The 26301-nt window shown below is 45.5% G+C and overlaps 1 protein-coding gene across 1 annotated transcript in view; it reads right to left on the bottom strand.

Moving 5' to 3' along the window:
• RGS6 (regulator of G protein signaling 6) overlaps positions 1–26301 on the bottom strand; it is a 1185454-nt gene that overhangs the window by 321364 nt on the left and 837789 nt on the right. The window contains exons 5-8 of the mRNA XM_086937058.1: positions 17860–17966; positions 15432–15483; positions 11015–11079; positions 2643–2719 (exon numbers count right to left, since the gene is read on the bottom strand). Coding sequence (XP_086793184.1) covers positions 2643–2719; positions 11015–11079; positions 15432–15483; positions 17860–17966 — 301 coding nt within the window. The remainder of the gene's footprint in view (positions 1–2642; positions 2720–11014; positions 11080–15431; positions 15484–17859; positions 17967–26301) is intronic.

The raw sequence follows: 26301 nt of genomic DNA, 5'->3' as shown, positions 1-26301 counted from the left end.
GAAGCTGGAGGCCAGGATTTAGTTTGCCTCTGGTGCAGGCAGAAGGAATTTCTCTGCTCGGAGACCAGACCTTCTAGAACATTCTTTATACTTCCTTTTCCACCTTAGTAATAGAGCTGTGGCCAACCACCGGTAGAGAAGAACTATGGATGTTGACACCATCTGTGTGGAGTGTAAGCATCCTTCCCTGCAGCTTTGGGGAGAATAGAGACTTCCCTTTGCTGCAGGAGAACATTGTCCTATCACGCCTCTATCGCAGTTAATTCCCCAGATATCAGAGCACAAAGTATGCAGGGACGCCCCGCACCCTGTGCGAGTCGTTGGTCGGCCCACCATTCTGATATCTGCTGCTGCACTCTCTGACACTCGAACCCTGACACTCAGTTATACAGGTGGTGTATCCAAAAGAGATACTGATTCAAGCCAATGGACTATGGCCTCCAAGCTTAGGTCATGATCACCTATGCTACTATACTGTCCACTCATGCATATGGTCCATGTGTACATTTATTGCAATCACTCAACGGCAACAAAAAAGATATTTGCTGCATCCACAGTCGAAGATTTGGAACAGTCGTCCGATGTAGGATGGAAAAATAGGATGTCAGAGTCAATCAGACTGGCCAGAATGATAAAAAATAATGATACTTATGCAGGGCCGGACTGAGAACAGCAACTAGCCTGGCCCCCACCGCTCCGGCCCACCGGGGAAAGGCCTGGTGCCCGCTACAGCCAGTCCGGCCTTACACATGAGGGGACACATCAAGTTCCTTTTCGTACAGTCAGCAAACTGGATGCGTCTCCATGCCCCAACTCACTCCCCTCACCCACCGTTCCAGCCCCCGTGAATTAGCATGGTTAGAGATTGCAAACATCTCAGGATTTTTTTTATTTACACTTTTTACTTTCCACAAAATTTGAAAAAACTTTTCAATCACAGCACAATCCATACTTTTTACATGACTTTGCATTTCTCCACATGTTTTATGAGAGTTAGCTATGCATCAAGTCACCTAAACCGCTTACCACCCAGCGATTAACTTTTGTGAGCTGATTGTTGGCTTTTCCCTGGATCACCCCTGCCCATCTCCGGGTTATCACTCTTGTGCAAAAACCCCTGAGCTTCGAGGACGCTCGTACCGCGGGTATCCCTCTGCACCCATCGCAAAGCCAGCCTGTGCCACCAGGTCATGCCCTGGTTCCCAGTTACAGACGTCACCCTCCAAGCCCCAAAAGGCCAGTGTCCCAAAAGTTCCAATCCGCATGGGCTAAGCTAGGCTGGGGCCGTGGAAGCGACTATCCCAGCTCTTCCAATTGCAGCTTTTCTACCGAATGCTGCAAGCACACCCCTTTGGGGTCCAACTGACACTGATCTTGTGAGTGTATTACTCAATGACTTGCAAGGGTGACATGAAAAATCCCTGCCAACCATGAACTCACCTCGCGACGGGCCAGCATGGTTCACCGAACATCTGGACCCCCATCTGGGCTGCATGGGCGGTACCGCAGTCCACATGGGCACTGCGTGGTCAGAAAGGTATCCAAGAGTGCGAGTCAAGCGTCAAAATGAGTCGGTTGTAACCGCTCCCACCCCCAAAGAATCTGAATGCAGCAAGAAGGATTACGGAAAAACCTGAAGGATTCTGGACTGCATCTCCCGGGTGAGATACGGTGACAAAAGACCCAGTCCCAATCTCACCCACTTTGTAAAGCCTGCTCTGCCCACTTCCCCGCCATAACCACAAGACCTGAAATATTGCTAGTGGCGTGATAATAAACTGCAGCAGGCCATGCCCCCCACCCAGGGGAAATCTCCTTGTGGCCCGCCACACCAGAAAATGGCACCCACTCCGGCTGTGGCCCCACATATCCTGTGGCCCGCCCCATTTGGGGTGCGCATTGTGGCATCTTTTTGGTGCACTGTCTGAATAGGTAATATATCTATGTATACAAATATTAAGTCAACATTATTAAGCTGCCCTCTTTGTGAACCTCCATGAATCTCCCATTTTGCCAGTGCACTAATATCCACATCAACCATCGTCAAGGTTTCCACTTGGGGGGGCCCCATCACAAGGAGGGGTGCAAGGCCCGCATTACCCACCAAAGGTATGAGCTCCTCTGTCAGGCATGCACTGTGCAAACCAAGTTTTGACTTCTCTGAGGAACGATTTTAGTGGAGAGATCCCTAAAAGTGCTACTTCCAGTCAAAGAATGCCACAACCAAGCACCCCTCAAAACACATTTGTGCTCAAAATCCACAAACAAGGCTTCCGGTCTAACAAATCGTAATAAATTAAGTCAGGCATGATCCCACACTTTGCAGTGTGATAACATTAGGGAGACACTCCGGCATGACGTGGGACAACATTTAGTAGACCTTGTTCAGAGTACAGAAAGACAGATAGTAAATGTAAATTGTGGCTTCAAAGTTTAACTAAGTTTAACATCTTGTCCCTTTGTGAAGATTGCAAAGTGTGTCCACTTCGTAGATCTTCACCTGTCAGCAACAATGATGGTGCGGTCGGGAATATAGAAGCCAGAATATTGACCAGCACAACATTGTAACCAGAATATCCAGGAACAAAATATCCAACGTAAGGTCTACATAGACTTTTCCATGACTTCATATAAAAACGTACTTGACTTGCGCCTCGGCTTGCATAAATATAAACTCCCATTTCCGTGCAAACGCCCTTTGCAGTCGTGCCAGGTTTTCCTGAAATGAGAAGGAAAACAAGAGCCAAAAACAATAGTTAGGATGCATAGAGTTGCTGAAGTTTTTTAACAAAACAGGGGAATGTTTTTAAATTCTGAGAATTGCAAACACCTTCTCCTCCTCCACTCTGATGGCCAGTGGACACAGCTTGTGAGCCACCAGCAGAATGACAACACTTAACAACTAACATTTCTCTGGATCAGAAACTGCATGCAACTAATTGGAACACCTACTCTGATCATGTTACATAATGTATGCCTAACTAGAACTCTTACAACTAGCACAAAAATGAACAGTGGGCTCCATGGGGTGGCATTCTGCCCGATAATTTGCCAGTGTATGGATTTTTGAACTTTTTTGTGGTATAATTTTACTGTGGTGGAATGCAGACTCGATCACAATGCAATCAAGCCATCATCAGCCCTGGCATTGATCCATGTAAATGTACGTCATATTCAATTAGTTGTTGAGTGCTGACACCCACCACCCCAGCCTCCTACTGCAGCGGCCACCATTGGTTTTGGGTCAGATTCCATTGGGCATTGGCTAGCTCTAGCATCTCAAAGGTCAGAAAGTGTACACATTGGGCATGACTCACAAAGGTAAACTTACACTTTTAGGTACTCACAAATTACGTGCTGAGTTTTAGGACTCCATACTCCCTATACATATGTGTGCGGAATTCTCTGCCCGTCTGCGGAGTCTCCAGGTGCAGAGGACTTTGCACTCATAAGTAAAAGAAGTGCCGCTCAGTAAAACTCAGGACGCGTCCTTTGTAGATACCTAAAAGCAATGAACTTACACAAAAGCGTAAGTTTACCTTTGTGAATTGACCCACAGTTTTTCTCTGTTAAAGGGTAGACAGGACACAAATACATTCTGTACTGCTCTACCAATTAGCTGCTCATTTCCATCACTGTAAAGTTACTTTGTTTCTACATTGTGTGCTTCAGTGTATTTCCGCCATTTTGTGGGCCTTGTTTTGCTTATGACGTCACAATTGTAGTGCCGTCTACTCTCTCTGCGTTGCTGAAGGACCACTGCACGAGGAGGGGAGAAGACAGGAGTCCATACCTGTGATGACATCACCAGACTCAGGTTCACAAAATGCATTGTTGCACTACAACCAGGCCCCCATCGGTTCTGAGCAGTAAATGTGCAGAATGCGCCGGTAAACATACAATGCATGTATATTGTGGCAAACATGTACACGAATGCAGTCCGGCAATTGTATAGTAAACATGCACCAACGGGGCAGGGGGTTCCAAAGAGAGAATTAGGGTGTTAGAAAGTGTCCTACGGGATTAGTACCAGCCCGGCCACGGGCTCTTTATTGACTGCAAGGAATGATTTGCCTCTTTATGTAAATACGATCTGAGGTAGAAACGTATATTTGCACAGGATCCTCAGTGTATTACTTTGTAATGCAAATTTCATATGTAGTAGTGCACTGTACTTGGGAATATTTGAAAAAGTAATTCACACACACAGTTAGCCGCCTCGTTGACCTCATCTTCCTTGAGCTGTTGGTACTTTAGCTCAAAGTTCCATTCCATTTCAGTTATGAGGCTAAAAATGAAAGATACCCCCAGATCTATACGTTTAAGAAGTAGAAATGTCTTTAGAGAAAGGCACTAACAATAACGCCTCCTACCGCCAACATAACATATCTTTTTAGACAGATTGACCTAAAGTTTGCATTTAATTCACTCATATTCGAAAAACCAGTTCTCGTCTGAAACCATACATTTTATGCCAAACTTGAATTAAACTCTATAATCTAAAATCAAAGGCTACGTTCCTTTGATTTACAAACCTCTAATCATTAGATGACATTAGAGTCTAATGTCATCTGTAGAGTGCCGGCCGGGGGCTATGTTGGCGCCACCGGGCGGGGAAACACTTAGCGCGGGGGCAGGAGCTATTACGGACACACAGAAGACCACCCCACTGCTCTGGTCGGAAGTGACGACCTCGAGCGGCCGCCCTTCTTTTATTTCAGCCCCGCAGGCCACGCCTGGCCTGCGGCTGTAGTGGGTGTGTGAGTGTTGGCCACTAGACTGCCAACCATTACATCCCTATCCAACTCAGTTCTTTTTCTTATGAATACAAAGAAACTGTCTTAAACATGTAATACAGTTCAACACAAAAGTTCAGTACTTGCACGTGATCCAGCTGATGGTACTCGGCCACCTACAGCCGGCATAGTCTTTCAGCCGCTGGCTCGGGTGGGGGTTCGGCCTCAGGCTGTATTTTGGGTGCCGGTGCGCCCACTGGTGATGTCCAGGTTGGGGTCCTCGGACCGAGCTCCGGACCGAGGTGATGGGTTTACTTCAGGGGTCTCATCAGTTCTGCCACTCACCAATTGTTCTTCCCAGCTTTCGGGAGCAGCCGCGGCCATGGGTCTTGCCTGGTCACGTGAGGTCTCCCGTGGATATTCTGACGGGACCTCTTTGAACCACGAGATGTTTCTGGATACCTCCACCGCACCTCTGCGTGCGGTTATCATGGTGCCATGGTTAGCAGTGACTGTCCATGTGCCAGCCTCATAATTTGTCCGGAACTTTCCCCCTTGACGACGGTTTCGCAGGATGACTGTCGCTCCTGGGTTGATCACTCTTGGGATGGCGCATCGACGGACGCTGGCATCCTGGTTATGTCGCGCTATTCTCGCTTGCATTTCTTCAGCCTCTAGCTGAGGTGACGACCACCCTGGGCAGGTGGGGAGCAGGTCTCGGCGGGGTCCATGGAGCATGAAGGCCCACGGGCTCCATTGGGTCGTGCAGTGAGGGGTGCTTCGGTACTCTCTTAAGAACTCGTAGAGCCTCTGTTCCGGGTCTGCTTGTTCCACGACTGCTATGCGAAACATTTTGTTTAAAGTACGCATGAAGCGTTCGACATCTATGTTGGCCTGAGGCCACTGAGGGGTGATACGGTGATGAGATATGCCTCGCTGTCAGAGGAATGTAGCAAATTCGGCCCCTTGGAACGGAGGGCCATTGTCACTGCGCACTTCTTGAGGGAACCCAAACATGGCAACGGTTTTCTCCAACACTTGTCTAACGTGATTGAAGGCTGTGGATGCAACCGGTTCTACTATGGGATATTTAGAGTATGCATCTATAATCACCAATGTGTGTCCTCCTCCTGGGAAGCTCCCAAAGTCTATGCTCACTTTGGACCATGGGACGGTGCAGGCTTCTCCGGTGATAACCGGGATGGGTTTTTCAGGGCCGCTGGTCAGCTGGCACAATGAACAGCGTCTAACATAATCTTCTACCATGTCTTCTAACTCTGACCACCAGACCTTCTCTCGCATCCGTGCTTTCATTTTAGTAATTCCTTGGTGTCCTCCGTGGGCTAGTTGGACTGCCCGATGTTGGAGACTCTGCGGGATCACCAGCCTGGGTCCTCTCAACAGGATGCGTCGTTGGTGGCGCTAAGTTCGTGACGGACTCGCCACGTCTTCGTTAGGGTGTCATGATCTTCGGGGTCCACGAGTTGGCTTGGCGAAGGTAGTTTGTTCACGAACCGTCTTGTACTGCACATAGCGTCCTGGCGTAGACTGCATCATCAGCGGCAGCTTCTCTGACATCGTCTAGGGACATGCTCTGGGGCATGCTGCGAGAGCTACCAGATGGGCGTATTGTTCGACGTCTTCATCTTCTTCTTGCTTCTCCGACTGAACTGGGTGTCTCGAGAGGAAGTCAGCCGGGTTCTTGGCCCCTGGACAGTACACCACCTCCATTTCGTATGGTTGCAGCTGGCCACCCCCAACGCTCAATGCGCGAGGGGGCGTGCGGTGCAATCCCTTTAAAGAGGGGAAGAAGAGGCTGATGGGCGGTGACCATGGTGAACGGTCGTCCATGGAGGTACAGATGAAAATGGCTGCAGGCCCACTTGATGGCGAGCTCTTCGCACTCGATCTGGGCGTACATGTTCTCTGTGGGGGTGTGGAACTTGCTGGCAAATGCCAGGGCGGCACATTGGCCTGGTTCACGTATTTGAGTGAATACCGCACTGAGCCCCACTGGGCTCGCCAGCACTTCCGTTTGCTCCATGGGATCAAAGTAGACCAGCGTGACTTCCCCTAGGAGGGCATCTTTTATCCCTTGAAATGCCTCTTCTTCCTTTGGGTCCCAGTGCCAGGTTGCATAAGTTTTCGTGAGGGCCCGTAACGGCTCCCTCCGGGTGGCCAGACCTGGTATAAATCGCCCACAGTATGTGGCCATTCCCGGAAGCTCCGTACTTCCGTCGGTGTCGTTGGTGCAGGGGTATCCTTGATTGCTTGCGACTTCCTCGGATCTACTTGTATGCCTTCTTGGTTGAATACGTAGCCGAAAAACTCAAGGTAGGGTTGAATTGACACTTGTCCTTATGTAGAGTGGCTCCATATTCGCTGAGGCATCTCAGTGTGTTGCGGAGGTGTTTGTGGTGGTCGGCGTCTGTTGCTGAGTGGATGAGGATGTCGTCACTCACGTTCAACACCCCAGGTAGGCCTGATAACAGCTCCCGTATTGTATTTTGGAAAACTTCGGCCGCCGAGGATATTCCAAAGGTCAGCCATTTGTATCTCCTGAGCCCTAGGTGTGTGCTGAAAGTGGTGATGTATCTGCTCTCCTCTGACAGGGGCAGTTGGTGGTACCCTGCGTTCAAGTCAATTTTTGAAAACCACTTGGATCCGTTGACATCCGCGATGATGTCATTCATTGTTGGTGTTATGTGGCGTTCCCTCTTAATTGCCTTATTGGGCAGCCGCATGCCGATACATAGGCGCATGGCTCCTGCCTGTTTTGGCTTTTCCGCGATGACCATCGGGGATACCCATGGTGTCGGGCCGGACACTTTTTCGATGACTCCTTACTCTTCTAATGCTTCCAGCTCCTTTTCCACGAGCGGTCGCAGGTGGAAAGGAACTCTCCTGTGTCGCAGGGCAATTGGGGTTACCAACTTGTCAATGTGTAGCTTGATGGGGTCACACTAGATGCACCCGAGGCCTTGGAACAGCTCGGGGAACTGTCTGAGGAGCTCTTCTACCTGATATGTCCGGATTCGTCTGGCGAAAGCGATTAGCTTTAGATCCTCTGCAGTGTGACTACTCAGGAGGGTATCCGCTTCCCTGTCGATGACATGGATCGTGGCCATCACCCCAAGATTGTCTGCTTTGATGGGCACTGTGATCTTTCCTTTCAACGGCAGGGGCGTGTCTGCCCCGTACGCGTAGATTCTGGTTTTGGATGGCACCACAGGAGGGTGAGGGCATTGGCTTCGGTATTGTTTTAAGCCCATGACATTCACTGTCGCTCCTGTGTCGATGACCGCTTTCACCTCTGTTCCTGAGACCTGGTCTGTGCACGTGGGTTGTGGTCGGCGGGGTTGTTTGAGTTCCCTTGAGAAGGATACTACGTATACCTCTTCTTCGTCGTCCTCTGAGGAGTCTTCTACAGTTGGCAGTTGTTCCGTGGGTCTTCTCTGTGCGTGGTAGGGTGATGCGGTGTCTGTCACTGATGGTTGCTGAATGGCTCGCGTTGGGAGTTTCTGCCCTCGAAAATTCTCGGTTTTTGTTGTGCCTTCTGCAGACGGATGCAAAGTGATTTGGTATCCCACAGTTGGTGCAGGTCTTTCCTTGGGCGGGACAGTCTTTGGCGGCATGTGGTTCATGGCCACAGTATCCACACCTTGATCTGGAGGTGTCCCCTTTTGGTCCTCTGAATGTGTCTCCTCTGGGCTTGGTCCTCACGGCGTCGGCTCGCGCAGTCTTGATGGAGCCTGGCTTCCCGTGGTGCTTGGTTAGGGCCTGGTCTATCTCGTTTGCCTTTGCCGCAGACAAGTCATGTGATCTGGCTCGTATCAGTATGTCCTCCAGTGTGATTCTTGGTTTGCGCAGTATGAGTCCTCGTAAGGTCTTGTCGCGGCACCCCTGAATTAGTTGTCTCCTGATTTCCTTTGGCTGGTCTTCATCCGTGCACGAGCTGGCAAGCTCCCAGAGACGTGCGTAGAACATTTCCATCGATTCCCCCTCTCTCTGGCGGGCTTGTCCGAGCCTAAACACTTCGAAATCTGGGTTTAGTTGTGGATCAAAATGGCCATTTAGTGCTGTTACTGCCTCATTATAATCGTTTTCTGCCCCTGTGTTGGGTAGGTGCTTGAAGAGTTTGAAAATCTCGTCTCCTGCATAGTGGAAGTAGCAAGGATCTTTTTACCGCCTCATCCGTCTCCTTGGTCGTGACAAAATAGTTGTTGAGGCGTTCGATCCATATTCTCCAATGGGGGAGGCTGATGCGGGATCTTCAAGCTCACTGAAGGAAGGTAGGACTCCTGACGCAGCGTGCTGGAATGGGATGCGGGCTGGTGCTGCGGAGTTGTTGTCGTCCGCCATGGTGCCTGACGGAGACCGTCGCTGACCGTGGCCAGGCCGTTGACGTGCCACGTGCTCTGGCTGGTTCTCGGGGAAGATGGTGCATGGTGTCACACGTGGTGCCTGTCTTACATTCATCGTTTCCTTGGCCACTCTGTGAATTAGTGTCCCCTCTGTCTCCTTACTTGGTGTTCACTCCTTCTTTTCCCTCGTTTTTATCCCTTGCATTTGCCAATGCTTGATGTCTCCGGGTAGAATTGAGGTATTTCCACATGCAGCAAACTCAGCTGCGCAGGAGGGGCCTCGGGCAGCTCAGACACCCGGCAGGACCTGGAGCGCTATTGCACAGTGGGGGCGTGGCCTTTTCACACAGCCCGGTCTGGGCTTGCTGCTGCGGGGCGCCAGGCGAGGCTGGGGGCTCCTTTGGTGCTTCCCACACCGATCGCAGCAGACGCTGAATCAAGGCTGGGACTCCCTTGATGCTTCCCGCACCGATCACGGCAAACGCTGAGGCGGGGGCGGGGCGCACACACCGCCGACGCTCAGCGGCCCCGGAGACACTCGGTGCACAGTTGGCAAGTCACACATGTGAGGCGGCCGCTATTTGGGCAGAGTGAGGTGCGAGCGAGGGTTGTGCCCCCTCCGCTTGTCGCCAGTGTTGTGTGCCGGCCGGGGGCTATGTTGGCGCTGCCCGGCGGGGAAATACTTAGCGCGGGGACAGGAGCTATTACGGACACACAGGAGTCCACACCACTGCTCTGGTCGGAAGTGACGACCTCGAGCGGCCACCCTTCTTTTATTTCAGCCCCGCAGGCCACGCCGGGCCTGCGGATGTAGTGGGTGCGTGAGCGTTGGCCACTAGACTGCCAACCATTACACCATCCAGGGTTTCTTGAGACGTAGTCACCTCTCTCTCTCTCTCTCGCTCTCATTCTCTCTCTCCCTCTCTCTCGCTTGCTCAAAGTGGCATGCAAGCCATCATGAGCTCTAATTAAGGCATGGGTATTCCTTGGTAACAACAAATGGCCACTACCTGGGGTGAAGTGGGCCCCTCAGGGCAGGCCCCTGGGACACTGTGCTACTGCACATGCGTCCCTATTGATAGCCACGCCCCTGCTATATGCCCCTCTCTCTCTCTCTCTCTCTCTCTCTCTCTCTCTCTCTCTCTCTCACACACACATTCTCCTTTTCTCTCTTTGTCCTTCCCACCTATTGTTTTTTGCAGATATTCCCACCACGCTGCTTGTTGTATGTCATGTATTGATTCATAATGAAACGAAGACCATGCAGTTGATTATCCATCAATATTGGTTTTTACCCCTGTTCTTATTCCAAGGTCCAGAGAATGGGGTTACACATGCATTGTTATGTTTTGTATTACTGTAAATAATAGAGCAAATCCACTTTACACCACTTTTGCTAATTTTGTAATAGGGACAGAGCAATCACAATATTCTACAAAACAAAGTTTTGCAACTGGCTCAAAAGTAAAAAATAAAACCGATTTTATCTTTTGTGTTTTTTTGGTTTGTCTGAAATATTTGAAAATATAAGACTACTTTTGAGGCAAAATCGGTTTGTTTCAATTCCTGAAGCAGGAAATTCAGTTTGCTGTCTTTTTTCAAACAAAGGTTATTGGCGGTCTTAGCTAATAACACTCTATTTCATACTTAAAAATAATCTGTATTACACATCTTTTGCACTGGGTTTACAATTCACTTCCTGTTTTATTGTCCTACTGAAAACATGGGCATGTAATATTGGCTGGCATGTTGCATTCCCTGTCAGAGAAGGAGCAAAAACTGTGCAAATGGATTTTCTGTTTTTCTCGGGTGAAAGTTTTCTGTGACATGGCTCCATGGTGTCCAGTGCTAACCAGTCCACATAAAGCCTCCCCCATCCAACAACCACCCCGGACTATAACTGAGTATACCTACGGCTTCATAATCCGCCAGCTCCAACCGCGCTTTGTTTTGCATGGTCCGCTTACATAGATAGATCGCTGAGGATGGAAAAATTGTAATAGTCAATGTATTAGAAAAAAAGGCTAGAACTTTTCATTGAATTGTTATTACAAATATTCTTAGAATTGGGGCACCCATGCAAACATACATATGAGTGGCTTTCATATTTATGGGAATCTCCACTGTCATATCTGGGAGGGGGGGGGGGGTCAAAAGGGAACTTCCTTTACATTTTTAAAAACATTGATGGTCTTACCTTAGGAACTGCTGGAGTTATTAAAATTATGTATTTTTAAAAGTTCTCGTAAACTTTCAAATAAACCTGAAAATCATTGTCTTGGTCACAAGAACCCTGGACATGACTGTGGTGCAATCCTTGTGTTCAGCCTCCTTGTAATATAGGTGACGCTGGAGGACTTAAAAATGGCCACTTTGCATACCTCTGACATATGAAAGGAGGTATCCCGGGCTATCAAGATGGCCGCGTTATGGTATGGTTCCAGGTTCATTTGGAATCTCTACCCAGAACTTTCCATGCTTTCAAACTTGACTCACGTTTTATTCCAATGGACTGCCGGGGGGTCTGCCCACTTTAGTGCCAGATACTTTCTTCAATAGTTGCCCAGACCTTGGACAAACACTAGGAGGGGCTTCACACTTGCCATTTGTGGACTGAGCCCATGATGCAAGTCTACACATCCAAAGGGTGTCCATTCATAGACACTTCTGCGTAACCTATATGGGCATCATTATGGCAGCCAGGTGCTTAAATATGTACACTGTCATGAACATAGTATCTGCATTCTTCACTGACCACAAAGGATTGAATGAGTAAAACACTGACAAGGTGTAAGCTACATATTTCCATTCAAATTAACTCAGTGCATAAGTGTGAGTAGTTATGTCAGTGAGATGGTAATATTTTACTTACTAGCAAGAGTGGTCACCGGAGAACTGTTCTTCTTGACCACTTACAAAGGTCAACATCAGAAAAAGAAGCATATAGCTCGTCTCTTAAATTTTATATATATCTTTTTTCCTCCTTCACCCAGACACAATTTCTCTTACACCTTAACCGTCAGCGCTTGATAGACAACAAGAAAGCAGCATGTGCCCGCGTAGACTCACTCTCTAAATCAGGGACTCAGGGAGGGTGGGCGTTGACTACAGTGATCACCAGTGGCGTAGTAAAGGTTCAAAAGGCGCTAACGCAATGAAGGAAAGGCCCCCACCACCCCTATTTGCAGCTTAGGCAATGGAATACAGCAGACTACTGGGCACAGGTGCAACTGTACCTGCTGTACCACTGACAGCTTCACTCCTGCTGATCACAGACATCTCACTCTGCACAGAAAACATAGAAGAAGTAGAGGTTTCCAGCCACAGGTGAACTGCATTTTAGAGCACACAAGTAATACTACTGTAGGACTACTTTTTGTTCTACAAGTCGGAACTGCATTTTGTAGCACGTGAGTAGTACTACTGTAGAACTACTTCAATCTCACATTGAGTTCTGGAGCAGACAGAACGTGTGAACGCCATATTGGGAGTAGGTTGCGTTCTAGTGTTTGTTTTCGGTAACTGTGAAAGGAGGCGCGTGTCAGCTCCCTTTACTACCCAATCGGCTGAGCAATACCAACATCATCATGGAAGCCATGGTGGTTGGAATGTTGATGAACCGGGTATGTTTATTCATTACAATCACAGATATGTGAGGCGGAAGTCAAGCTTCTCCTTTTTTCCCTTTCCGGAACTCCAAATTTGGATGAGTCCTCTTCAATCAAGGAAGAGCCTCGTGATAGAACAGGGTGCGCTTGATAAACTTTAACATATTTCTATGGGATACTACAGAAGTCATTGTGCTATAAAGACATTACTGGAATGCTACAAAAATGAATGGCTCCATGATTAAAGGCTCACGCCCCCTTCAGACTGTGGGCAGCTCTTGTCTTTCTTTTCAAAAGACTATTTCCTGGGTGCCAACCAGAACAAACACAGCTCTCAGTTGCCTGTAAACATTGTCTATACTATGTGAACTCAGGTTACATACATCAAAAGAGATGCCTTCTGCACCATTTTAAATATATGTCCTACTGGCTGTCACCAGTAGGTAGTTATAGTTTGGACCATGTTTCCATTGAAAAAGTGCTTTTAGACTTGTCAATATCTTTGCCACCATTTGCTGAATTGTCACAAAATGTTGCCCAATAAGTGGCACAGTGAGTCGTGTTGAGCATTGAATCCATGTTCAGGATCAGGAAACAAGCAGATTATGTTACCATTTTCTCATGAACTAATCTTGAAATGTCTGTTACACATTCAGCACACCTTGCTGTATGATCCAGTGCTATATAAAGATACATTATTATGAATCTACATATAACCTGTTGCAAATGGGCAGATTGGTGAACTTTTCCAACACAATGCATTACTATATGGGGGTAAATGAGATGCATAGATAGGTTTTGGAAATGCATGCCAGGGCCAGGATTTTCTTGGAAAATCACAGCATTACATTTTTGTGTGGTTGCAGGAGAACCTTATTTGCATTTCCTTTGCCTTGACACTTGGCTGTGTAACGCCACCACTGTAACCCAGATGGAAGCGGCTGATTGCATTTCGTATGCGCACACAGACAACAAACCAAGCCCTTCCAGTCAATCATTTATAGATCAGGTACATATTAACCTCTTCGCTGCTGATCACAAGCTCAGCTCGTCATCAGCTACGGCGCTCGTATGCTGATGACAAGCTGAGCTCGTCATGTAACGCGGTATTTTAAAAAATGCCGCACACAGCGGGAAAAGCCGCTGCAGCGATGCGGTTAAGACCTTTTCTGGAAGTACATTTTGGATTGGTTCACCTTGGCTAGGTTATAATGGAGATAGTGCTTTGATTACAAGCACAAGTAGAATAAGAGCTGTACATACTTCATTCCTCACAAATTCATTCATGCTGAAAGTAAAAAGGGATTTGAAGTGTAGGGGAAGGATGCAGTCAGGGAGGGTCGTTCAGTTTTTCTGCTTTTTCCATAGCTTGCCCAGTGCTTGCCCAGCTTGCCCAGTGCCCAGTCCTGGCTCTTGGACTAGACCGGGTTTTTGATGTCACAAGTGATTGTGGGCATTTTGTGAACACACGGTGCTAGATGGGCTGTTGGCAGAGAAGTGTCATTTACAGGCAATGGCCTGGAGTCAAGATATTTTTCTTCATTAAACATTTTTCAGACTCTATTTCCAAGAAGTAAAGGTGCCCTGGTCGGTAGTGGCAAAGCAGGAACTAACGCAGGATGTACGATTAAAGCGCCCACTAGCAACATTTGATGAACCTTCATCGCACTGTTCCTAGAATTTTTGCAAGATCTTAGAGCTTTGTTTTATATTGAAATTGCTGTAGAAGCTTCAAAGTGCACAAATCTATATGCACTATGTTTCGTGACTAGATCTGATTATGGGTGGGAGAAAGCGTGCGTCGTTTCACCTATGGATAATCCATGCAATGTTAAAAAAAAATGATGCGCATTCCCCAAATTACACTTGTGCCACTGTCTGTGTGAAAAATAGGCCTGGGTGGTGAACTCCGCTCTGTTTGCTGAGTTTTCCGCACTCCGCAGGGATTCCGAAAAACAGCGCTCCGCGAAGTGGTGACCGAGGAAAATCGAACACTAGACCACCTCCCAGCACGATTCCGCAACGCTGGTGGTCGCGGATGGTCACGACCGCTCGCATTGAGAAACCATCCGTTTGTGTGGAGGAAGCTGCTGCTCAAGTAGAAAATCTACTTGAACGGCGGAAATAAGTGGCACCCTCGTGCGTTGTGCATGGTGCCGTTTGTGCTGATTTTCCAGCACGACAAACACCCGGTGCTAAAAAATCAGCACGAACTCCATGACCCAACGCACACCACAGTATGCAGAACTTGGTGTAGTGCTGTGGAGTTTTTGGGTAACAAAGAACTCTGCGAACCACACCCAGGACTAGTGAAACTGTACACAAGTCCTCACGTGAACTGTCATGCGAAATCCTTTCTCAGTGTACTTGACCGTTGTTTGCATGACATTTACTTTTGAGAATACTGTATCAAGAAGCATAAGAAAACCACAAATTATGCGAAATACGTAACCCTCCATAATCTGCAAGCACATGAGATTTCTTGCATGTAAATAGATATTTGCCCCGCCCACGGTCGTTATCGGTAGCTACCTCCATTCGCTGCAACAATAACAATCATGTGGTTTACACGAAAACTCAGACCTCCCCAACCTGCAGCAAAGGGACCTGATTGGAGCCCATGGGAAGCTTATCTGTAGGCAGTTTGGAACCCACTAATCCCACACAAGAGCTCTTGCCATTCTCTTATCTGTGTATCTAGCATATAAAGGTAACATTCTTACCATAGTCTGTATTTTCTGGTTCCCAGCAGTTTGAAGGCCAAAAATAAGGTGACTGCAGAAAATGAAAGCAGAAAAAATGTATCAATAAATCACTGCAGTTAATTCTGAAAGTAAGAGACAACTCATAAAACAACTTCACTTCCCTACTTCAGAAGAGCAGGTTTCTTAAAAGGATCGAACAATTTTTCAATTACTTTTTATTTAGCATTTTTAATAAACACCCACAACTTGTACAAAACACGAATCACGTGTGCTTCGGAGTGTGGGCATTGTTGAAGAGAGAATTGAAAGATCTTAAGTTATGGAGTGGCCTGGCTTCTAGAGTCCAGATTTAGAACCCCCCAGCATTTATCCCATTCGATGCCCCCCATCCTAGGCCTTTCTTTTCCTCTACGTGCCCTGGGGGTATCGGGTTTGGGTATGCGGACTAGCTCTCAGTATGTGGACTCCCCTAATAATTCTTCAACCCAACCCTGCCATGGACCTCAAATTATCTAAAAATTCAAAGACCATCTCCTTGCTTCGGATGTTTTTTCCGACCTGTCTGCACCACTCCATATTAGCTGCCGACTCACTCACTGACAGGACCTCTACTCACACCCAGTGCAAAATTATAGACCTGATTCAGATCTTGGCGGACGGGTAACTCACAGCGGAATGGAAACGGATATCCCATCCGCCGAAATATATAAATCCCAAAGGATATAATGGGATTTATATTTCGACGAACAGGATATCCGTTGTGACAGAGTAACCCATCTGCCAAGATCTAAATCAGGCTCTATTTCTCTTCCTGCTACTGCCCGTGCTATGTTGAAGAAAAGTAGTGCGCATCTGCTCAGAGTTGCCGCGCTCCAGATGTCAAATGAGATCAGTGTCAAGGGAACCCCAGTGACTTGTGAGATCCCGTGTTGTACACCCAACCAAAATTCCCCCACTCTTGGGCAGTCCTAGATTGTGTGTATTAATGTCTCCCGCCGACAACATCCTCTTTGGCACTGCTCAGTGTCTGTCGTGCCCATTACGTACAGTTATGTCTGTGTGAAATAAGCCTGATGTTGTAGTTTTAGCTGGATCAATCTGAAGCTAGCCTGGATAGGCACCTCCACTGGGTATCAATAAGTTGTGCATCTTCTGGAAGAACCACAGGTAGTGGAGGCTGGCAGGGAATGGTGGTGGAGGGGCAGAAGAAGGTGGGGGGTCAGGAAAAAGAAAATAAAACTTACCTGGTGGTTGCCATGGCCAGCCGCTGCTTCTCCTTCAGCAGAAACCAGGAAACACAAAGCCTCCCAGAATCCCCTGACCAATCACAATGCTGCCTTACAGCAGTGTTGTGATTGGTCAGAGCGCCGTGTTTAGGCGCTCAGAGAGGGACTGGGAGGCTGCACATGTTCTCCACCCAGTCTGTACATTACAGCCTGTGGAGAACATGCACAATGTGCATGACGGTTTCGCCGGCCCAAGACTGCTGGCCAGACCGTCATGCGCACTTAAGGTGAAGCCACCGCTCCTCCTCCCTCGATGTCAGGGGAGCCCAGCCCCGCCCCTGACCACAAGCCCTATTGTTCAAACTGTTCCCTGAATCCTCTCCAGTGGCACAGACAGGCAGAGTCTTAAGTGGTTGAGCCAGTTGAAAAGATGGGTAAAATGTGTATACGGGTTGATCCAGTGTGTGTGGCTCATGGAAGGAGGGTTCAAATACAGCTAACGTGGCCTTTGATTTAAAGCAAAACTACAGTCACTCATCCAACAAAAGGCACAGGATTCATCATTCAGAGTAGTAGTCTGAATGCACGCTTTATCCTATCCTTACATCGCATGACAATAATATGTCATACAATACTTCCACCTAGCCACTACACCGTAAGGTAAGTATGGACAAGTAGAGGTGAAAGAAAGCATAATATTTATATTGGATCGTTGATAATGTAGTGTTATGCAATGTATTAGATCTGATATCACTGTAGATCAAGTGCATCAACCTCAGTGCGATGGCATACAACCATTCCTCTTGAAGGGTATTATCTTGTTTAACAATATCACCCCTGATTTGTCCCTTTTTGCACTTGAATAGGGAATAACTTGCATGCTGACCACAAATATTCCATATTTTTATTCAAGAGCAGTTGAGTAGTTAACACCAGTTTCTTGCTGGTAGTACTGATCACAGTTGTTCTGTGATATAATAAAATAATAAGGAAATGCTGCATTACCCTAACGAACATTGTGATTAATCCGATTGGCAATCCGATTACTGTACTTTTAGGGCACTAGTTTGTTGCTGTAACTGATGGCTTTGGTGTTTCTGTGGAGAGGATAGTTACACATAGGGCTGAAGCATTTGACAGGACTAAGATTTATTATGACATCTTTGGTTAGTACCACAGACGCCTGGAAGAGTTTACTCCAGAAGGAAACATTAACCTACCTGGAAGCGGTAAAAGGTGCCGTCATCCTTCAGGGTAAGGACATGGTCGGATATTGGGAAGATGTATCCCTGGGCTGCAATTAGGCTTCCTACCCACATTGCTTCACCTGAGAGAGGAGGAAGAGAGATCACAATTCAGTAGGCTAGCTAGCTTAGACAACAGACATATGTGAAAAAGACAGCAGTGAGGTTGAAAAGGGCCAAAGATGCCACCAAACTAATTTAAGAAATTTAAGAAAACTAGAGTAATAATGATCAACTCAGCTATTTGTCTTGCTTTCCTTACACAGAGGAGGTTGAGAGTGAAACCTCTAACAATCACTTACCTGGTCACTTGCCCCCTCTGATTTCTCTCTCTATATGTAACCGGCCCTACAATCCTGTGATTCATAAAAGTCAGCAATTACAGTCCACCTCAGTCAATCTATTAAAAGTGTTGAGTTTGAGGGAATCAATACAAACTTCCAGAACACCGCCCATCCTGAAGACCTGCAAACAAATATCTAGCCGCAACCTATTAACACACTAGACAACCACCCAACACAGGTCCCATGTGCACGAACAGGTAGCCCAGTAAGGAAGTGATTGAGCTGAAATAATTGTGCCGTAAACTTGAAGAACCGCAATGCAAATCAGAGGAGACGAGGAAACTATTAACTGCAAAAGACACATTAGAAGTTTCCATAAGGCACCAAAAAACTCAAGGAAGATTTTTTAAATCTGTCAGGAAATGGCTATCTGACACGCATATAATAAGTTCCCTAAGTGAGACAAGCGTATGAAACCTCCTGATGTTAAAAATCACCAGCATCTGCAAGTCTACCTCATGTAACTCATTGTCCTGGCCTTACCCACTGGAGTCGTATCTGCTCCTCGCGCGACATCAAGTCAGTAGTTTAGGTTTCCTTTGCTAATGCGCAATTCAAGGTTTTGGAGGCGGTTTTGGTGTGGTTTGGGTTCGCCATTAATGTGTATGACTTATAGGAGAACTCTCCTGGGGAGCCAGAAAAAACTCCAGGCCTCCACCACTGAAAAGCAATCTAAAGAATTAGGATCAGTTCCCTTGACACTCAAGATATTTCATTCAGGCTGATTATGCAGCAAGCGCAAGTTGTTCATATTTTTAAGCTGAAGCAATACATAAGCTAAACTAAACTAAAAGAAAACAGTTCTATCATGCATAGAGCTTTATCCTACCAATGTGACTTGAATCGAATAAGGAAGGTATTGAATTCAGATGATAAATGTGTCATAAATAGCTAATTTATAGTAGTTTTATAAAAACAAATTTAAAATAGAAGGAAGAATGTAATGTGTAATGCAAATATCTTTACTTTTATGATAAAAAGGATAGAGTGTATGCTCTTATTTGCGTTTAAGTCATCTAATACAAATAGTATGTCAATTATCCATTATAGATCCATTCATGGTGAGTTTATATTATTTTTATTTACAAAAATTGCTTTAGCAATCTCCTTAACATAAAAAAGCCATTAAAGTCTTCTAATTTGAAAACTGATAGAAAAGTATTTAAATAACACAAATCAGACTCCTTTTTGTTAAGGTCACTCTTTCTTTGCCACCACAATAATTGCCATAAACTTTCCATCTTTTAAAAATGTAAGCATTGTAACTTTCATTTAGTTATTGGTACATTTATATTCTCAAATAGAAATCTCTTCTATATTCAATATTGGGGTACTGGGCATTCATGCCTATGATGTTTTAGCACACTGTTTTATAAAGCTATGCTGAACTAGAAAAATAGTTATTCTGGTTACAATGTCTTGGTGTACTTGTCTATGCTGAGGTGTTTTCATGTTCTTTTAAAATAGTAATATAACTTTACCTTCTGATTACTGGTTGTATGGTTTCTATCCTGTGGAAGCAAAGAGGTGGGGTATGGGGGAATTCACTTGATTTATTTGTTGATATTGGTCTGTTTATTTATTGGGAAGCTTCACTTATTACTTATTTGTATATTTTGCAATTTTGTATAGTGCAAACATATCCTAGTGTACAACAATATGGCCAAAAATAAATGTGCATAAAGGTGCTTCAAAATAATCTATAAAACCCACCTATACAAGGGTATGTTATAGATACAACTACATACTTAAAAACACATAATAAAATAGTATAACATTACAGCGTTGCCCAGTGGTATTAGAAGAGAAACATACCATGAATGTGACATAAATGAGACTGATTTAAAACATATTGAAGACAGATTCAAAGCAAAAACACTTGTTTAAATGGAGGATTATGGAGGAGCAACAAACAGCAAGCTAGTACAAGAGTGAGAAGAAAGGACGATACATCATGAAAGGGAGGTGAAGTGGATGAAAAAAGCCGGTGAGGAATGTGGAACATACAGAGAAAAAGGAGAGGTGAAAAAGTAAATCAGTATGTAGGACTACATCAGATAAGCAAGTGAGAAGAAATGACATAGCCAGAAAGATCCAGGCAAAAAATATCTCTTGAAAAGAAGATGTAAGATCCTATTGTGGAGAAGTGTGGCTCACTGGTTAGAGGAGGCAGACCTGGAAGCAGAGGTCAGCCCGGGACCAGGGTTCAATTCCCGGCTCGGCGGGGTCTTGAGTCCTAGAAATGTCTATGGACTCGACAATTCTCGCTCCGGTGCCTACTCGATTCACAGGTTCACACTCTGCGACTCTAGGCAATAACTTGCTTAATCTCCACAATGCCTGGCTTTCACCTTGCGGATACCCTGCCGGAGTTATCTCACAAAGGAATACCAGGACGGGTTCCCTAAGCAAGCGCTTAGAAACCACTCGGTGATTTGTGCTATATAAATTCCTGTACATTTACATTTACATTTATGTGCATATCACATGAGAAGTAGGTGTGCATAGGACAGGAGGAAGTAAGTTACAGATTTTCATAGCACAGGCATAGAATGATGGAATCACAGTGTGAAGTGTTTCAACAGCTAAGGAATCTAGCAGCAAGGATTTAGTGCTGCAGAGAGAATGTTTACCTTCACAGCATAAAAGACACACATTGGTTCCCGCGTGTAAATTGATTCTTAACAGGTCTCCGAGGCGGATAGCCGGGGACATAGGCGCTCGCATCTTTTTAAAACTGATTTTAACATTGTCTTGTTATTTTTTACTTGCTCTGCACATTGGCACTTTCCTACTCACTTGCCCGGTGACAATCTTCCCCTCAGGCAATTAGGCGCTGATGAGGGAAGCGACATAGCCGCCACATTGGAGGGAGGTTGGGGGTGGAGGTTTAGTTGTTTTCCCTCCCACGCCCTCCACAGCATAAAGTGGCTCCTCCTACACGGCCGTGCAGCGGATGCGCGCAGCGGGCACGCCGACAGCGCGCCGAAGGTAAGCCCGTCTGCGCCCGTCCGCGACCAGAACACGGTCATGCTGTCGGATACACTAACCTGGTAAGGACCACCTATAGTTGCAGGGAACTATACGCATTACGACCCTTGGGCTGCTCTCATGGCCGGGTTAATCCGCTGGAACCCCGAAAGGCGGATATTTCCTGTAAGCTATTTGGTTTCTCCTCAAACACTCTTGAGGATTTTAATAAGATATCATCGTGGCCACCCTCACGGGGCCCCAAATTGACTATATCTATCAAGATCGCACTGATAAATTGTAGGTCTTTGGCCAAAGCACTCCTTTGATATCCAGCAATCCCTTTTGGATAACGATTGGGACTTTCTGTTTCTGACCGAGACCTGGCTAAACGAGGAGACTAATCCGGCCATTACCTTGGCAATCCCAGAAGGCTTTAAAATTATTTGTGCAAACCGACAGGGTGGTAAGAAGGGGGGCGGACTGGCCATTATTTACAAAAATAAACGGTCTATCACCTCCCCACACTTTGACCCTATTGATAGTATCGAAGGGCTTCCTTTTTGTATCAAACTCTCAGCATCGGTATCATTTTCTGGTCTCTTGCTATATCGCCCCCCTAATTCCAGCCCCTCTCATCTCCCGGCACTATTGGACTATATAACTCAATCAAGTTCCCGCTATGCCAATTTTACAGTCCTTGGGGACTGTAACTTACATGTTGATGATCCCTATTACCCTATAAGTTCAAATTTTATATCTACCCTGGCTGCTTGTGAACTACCCCAGTTGGTTGCTCATCCCACCCATAGAGCCGGGCACACATTGGACTTAATCTGCTCCAACCTTTCTGACATTTTGATTGATACCCTATCCCAGTAATATGGTTGGATCATTTTCTTATCCCTTTTTCTATCCTTCTGACCCGTTTTGACAGACCCACCTCTATCCCGAGGAAACTAGGCAGAAACTGGAGTAAAATTTCCCAGACCTCTCTCGAGGAGTATTTTAAAGATAGCAGTCCTCCCCTCGCTGAGGATCTGGGCTCTCACATTTCTAATCTTAATGAATGGGTCTGCAAGGCATTTGATTCATTGGCCCCTCTCAAGCTGATAAAAACTTTCAGGGCTTCACCCACAGCCCCCTGGTATTCGGATGAACTACGACAACAAAAATCCACGTGTAAAGTTCTGGAAAGACGCTGGAGATGTAGGTATTCTATGGAGAGTAAACTAGTTTACCGTAAAGCCTTTAAGGAATACCGGAATCTGATTGTCAAGTACAAAAGAGGTTTCCTAGCTGAGAAGATCGACAAAGCTAGTAATGCCCCGCGAGAAATCTTTTCAATTGTTAGATCATTTACAGACCCCCAGGCTCTGATTAGACAGCAGCCTGTTTCCCAAGAACTCTGCTCTCAGCTCTCTGAATTCTTTGAGGATAAGGTTGCTCAGATTTACGCCTCTTTCCCTATTAGTGACAGTATTGACTCCCCTGTGGTACAGATGGACCTTAACAATCAAGGCCCAGTTCTCTCAGAATTCATAGAAATATCTGAGGATTCTTCTCTTCGGGAATTACTTAAATGTAGGTCAGGATCCCTTGGAGACCCTTGGCCTGCGAAACAATATAAAGCGTTAGCATCTTTCCTCAATCCACTTCTCAACCCTATATGGAATTCTTCTTTAAGTACAGGCATCTATCCGGAAGTATGGAAACATGCCTTCTTAGTCCCGATCCTAAAAAAGTCCAACGCAGACCCAGAAAATACGGCCAACTATAGGCCGATATCTCTCCTCCCAGCTCCAGCCAAGATTTTGGAGAAACTAGCTCACCAGCAAATTGCTGGTTTTATTGAGAACCATGGTCTCTTCCACGATTCCCAACATGGCTTTCGTAGAGGCTATAGCACAGAGTCAGCCCTCATTGAGATGGCGGAATCTGTCCGCTGGACACTGGATCGGGGCTCAAGGGCGGTGTTGGTGCTGCTGCATTTATCAGCAGCATTCAACACCGTCTCTCATTCTATTCTGCTGAAGAGATTGAGGGCTATAGGAATCCAGGGTAGGGTCCTCAAATGGATCAGTTCTTTCTTGTCAAATTGAAGGCAACGGGTCCACACCCCCCACCTTTGCTTCTACAGCTAGGCCATTGAAATGGGGTGTCCCCCAAGGCTCGTCATTAAGCCCTCTTCTATTTAATGTGTACTTCTCTCCTCTAGCTGATATGATTTCTCGGTCAGGCATCAAAACAACGTCTTATGCCGACGATATTCAGCTGCTATTTACTTTTGAGGAGCCTTCCCTTTTTACCTTTGATCCCCTTAAATCCTGCCTCAGAGATATCGCTAAATGGATGGATCTTAATTTTCTAAAACTGAACGCAGGTAAAACTGAAGTGCTCTTCTTTAATCAGCCTTCCCCACTAAATTTGAACTTATGGTGGCCGGAAGATCTAAGCCAAGCCCCTATCCCCAAGGACTCCGTCAGAAATCTCGGAGTCCGCTGGGACCATCAGTTATCATTTGGGTGTCAGGTCCAATCAGTGTCGGCAGCATGTTTTTCTAAGATCAAAATCTTGAAAAAACTCATAAACTATCTGCCCTGTGCTAACAGGAAAACGATAGTCCATGCGTTAATAATCTCTCACCTGGACTATGCTAATGGACTTTACCTGGGATTATCTACTGGCCTCTGCCACAAACTTCAAAGGGTACAAAATGCCGCTGCTCGTCTGATTGGGGGTCTTCCACGTAGGCAGCACATTTCCCCATATCTGCGCGAATTGCATTGGCTACCCGTGAGTAAACGAATTGAGTTCAAAGCCATGACATTAGCGTATCGAACCACGCAGGGCAATAGTCTGCCCATCTTAGATCCATTCTTCGCCCCTACTGCAATGCGATCGCTCTTCGCTCTAACACCAAATCTTTACTGGCAATCCCCCAGATTCAAAAAAGTTCGCTCAGGAGGCAAAACTTTTGAACTATGTGCCGCCCAAAGATGGAACAAACTCCCGCTTGATTTGCGCTTGAGTAAAACAGAATCTGAATTCCGTCGTGCTTTGAAAACTTTCCTATTTCGCCTGTAACTCTCTGCGCTGAGGGATCCTTCTGTTAATCAATTAGCGCCGGGACACCCCGTTGGGGTAGCTGCGCGCTTTACAAAAGACACAATAATAATAATAATAATAACAATAAGATATTCAACTTTTAGTTAAAGAAAGGGCGGCACCCATATTCAAAATAATATGAGTAAAAAATGAGCCCTATAGATCTATTGAGGTAGTGTCAATAGGAAGCCACTGGAGTATTTTACAATGGAGATCATAATATCAATTATTATCAACTATTTTGTTGATAATTACAGCGGGGAGTATTTATAGTTTCGCGGGTGGAATATTCCAGTAAAATGTGATGGATATCCCATCTGCTGTATTACAGGTGTCATGGACTATATGCACATGCAAAGAGGTGCACACGACATCCACAATGTTTAGGAGCGTAGTGCGTTGTAGCACGATGGCTGCCTTCAGTGGTGCAAAATGCATTTTTTGGTAAACTTGTAAAGAGGGAGTTGCCATGGTCAACGTTTGTGATAACAAGTGATTGTGCTACAGCTATGCGATTCTGCACAGGCTGCATCTGTTCTATGCCCGAGATAATCTCAATTGAATTCGTGCACAATGGTCCTGGTATGGGATTATTGATTGTATCTGTTTTTTGAGGAGATGTGTAATGATTTTGAGCATTCCATAATTACAGGATTACAACCCAGAATGTTGCAAGAGTCAATGTAGCATTGCACTGGGGTGTTGGAGTATCAGGGCATGATTTAGAGTACGCAAAGTACGCAAAGAAAAACGGGATGGAGATAAACAAAACTAAAACCAAGATCATGGTAGTCACCAAGAACATAAAACTAAGACGTAAAAGTAAATGGTACATGGAGAACAAACAACTGGAACAAGCTGAAGTATATAAGTATTTGGCTGTGCTATTTGATGAAAAGGGCAACTATCAGCCACAAAAAAGGGATATCCAAAGAAAGACAAACGCCTTGACTGCAGCATTTAAAATCTTACAAAAATCACTTGGCAACCTCACATATGGGCCGCTTTTGAAGATTATAGGGGCTCGACTGCTACCAACCATTACATATGGCAGTGAATCATTAATGGGAAAGGATAGTGAATTAATTAATAACTCTATCTAAAAAATACAAATCATTATTCCACCTCCCAACGAATGCCTCGCCTGCACAAATTAGACTGGAGTTCGGTCTAAACAACAAATACTATGTGAGAAAGGGTCATTTCATTAAAACCTGGAATCGGATAAAAAACTATCACGATAATCAGATATATCAGTTGTTGTGGAAATAAATAAATAATATTGTTAAGTCAACTGCATGGATTTATCTTAAGGAAGCGATAGAGGAGTTTGCGGTTACTACAATCTGGAATAATACGATAAATAACACATCGTTCAAAAAAATAATCAATAAAACTACAAACCAACTATCCCTCGTAAAGGACAAAGATACTCTAACAAAAAGAAAACATGCTTGGACAATGATAAATGGATACAAAAAAAAGAAGGTACAACAATATTTGGAAACACCCTGGTCGGAAAAAAATAAACAAGTTCTACTAACGGCAAGAAGTGGAATACTCCCGGGACTTTGTCATCCCCCCCCCCGTGGAAAAACACTAGAAGTTGCACATTATGCAGACTTTGTAAAAAGGGAGAGGAGAACATTGTTCACCTTTTATGTATTTGTCCTGGGCTCCAAAACGAAAGAAGATCCTTACTTAAAATACCTTTTAACCTACGTGGAATAAGGACATGTAGGCATGCATTGAAATGTTGTCTTGAATCGAATGATATAGGTATGAACTCTACCTTTGTGAGGTTCCTACTAACAGTGAAAACAAATTTAGGAGATTAAGTTTTATAATGAAGTAGTTTGATGAAATTCAATGAATTTTATGGTGCAATGGCTTTTATTAGTTTTCTACATTACAGTAAATTTTATATCTTTACAATATTGTTAGATTTTTAATAATCAAACAATAAAGAATTATTATTAGTGAAAAACTGAAAAAC

Source organism: Lissotriton vulgaris, chromosome 9 (genome assembly GCF_964263255.1).
Source record: "Lissotriton vulgaris chromosome 9, aLisVul1.2, whole genome shotgun sequence".
Lineage (NCBI taxonomy): Eukaryota > Metazoa > Chordata > Amphibia > Caudata > Salamandridae > Lissotriton > Lissotriton vulgaris.
This window is presented reverse-complemented; position numbering and strand designations above follow the sequence as displayed.